The sequence below is a fragment of the Pteropus alecto genome, unplaced genomic scaffold (genome assembly GCF_000325575.1).
Source record: "Pteropus alecto unplaced genomic scaffold, ASM32557v1 scaffold56, whole genome shotgun sequence".
NCBI lineage: Eukaryota > Metazoa > Chordata > Mammalia > Chiroptera > Pteropodidae > Pteropus > Pteropus alecto.
This window is the reverse complement of record NW_006438871.1, coordinates 1173639-1174370: the sequence shown is the minus strand read 5'-3', so window position 1 is coordinate 1174370 and position 732 is coordinate 1173639. Positions and strand designations below refer to the sequence as shown.

At 67.6% G+C, this 732-nt stretch overlaps 1 protein-coding gene across 1 annotated transcript in view; it reads right to left on the bottom strand.

The window, feature by feature from the left end:
* ELFN1 (extracellular leucine rich repeat and fibronectin type III domain containing 1) overlaps nucleotides 1–732 on the bottom strand; it is an 8860-nt gene that overhangs the window by 2697 nt on the left and 5431 nt on the right. The window contains 1 exon segment of the mRNA XM_025049572.1: nucleotides 7–731. Coding sequence (XP_024905340.1) covers nucleotides 7–731 — 725 coding nt within the window.

The following is a 732-nucleotide window of genomic DNA, read 5'->3' as shown; positions in this document are numbered from 1 at the left end:
AGGAGGCGGGGCTCGGCCGCGTAGGCGCCATCGGTGCACACGGACAGCAGCTTGCTGAGGACGCTGCGCTGGCCGTGGCGGCCCTGGCCCAGCAGGAAGTAGCCAGAGTAGTGCGGTGGCGACTCACACTGCATGCGGTCGTAGGTGTGCGTGGCGTTGGTGAAGGCCGCCAGCCAGCGCAGGAAGCCCAGCAGCTCACAGGAGCAGTAGAAGGGGTTGCTGTACAGCTCGCAGGCCGACAGCCGCGCCAGGCCGGCGAAGGTGGCACTGTGCAGCCGCTGGATGCGGTTCATGGACAGGTCCACGTTGACGATGTTGGGGCACTCCCAGAAGGCGCCGGGCGAGACCGCCTCGATGAGGTTGGCCTGCAGGTACAGGTACTCGAGCCGGCCCAGGCCGCGCAGCAGGCCCTCGGTCACGTTGCGCAGCCGGTTGTAGCCCAGCTGCAGCACCTGCAGGTTGAACTGGCCGGAGAAGGCGCCGTCCTCGACGAAGGCGATCTCGTTCTTGGTGAGGTTCAGGTACGTGAGGTTGCCGAAGCGGCTGAGCGCGCCCTGCTGCACGCTGCGGATGCGGTTCTCGTTCAGCCGCAGGTCCACGATGCTGCTGTTGATCTGCTGCGGGATGGCCTCGTACGGCGGCTGGTTCTGGCTGCAGATGGCCAGCCACACGAAGCCCTTGTCGCCCTCGATCAGCCAGCAGTCCCCGCGCGCCAGGCCCCCCAGCAGGGCA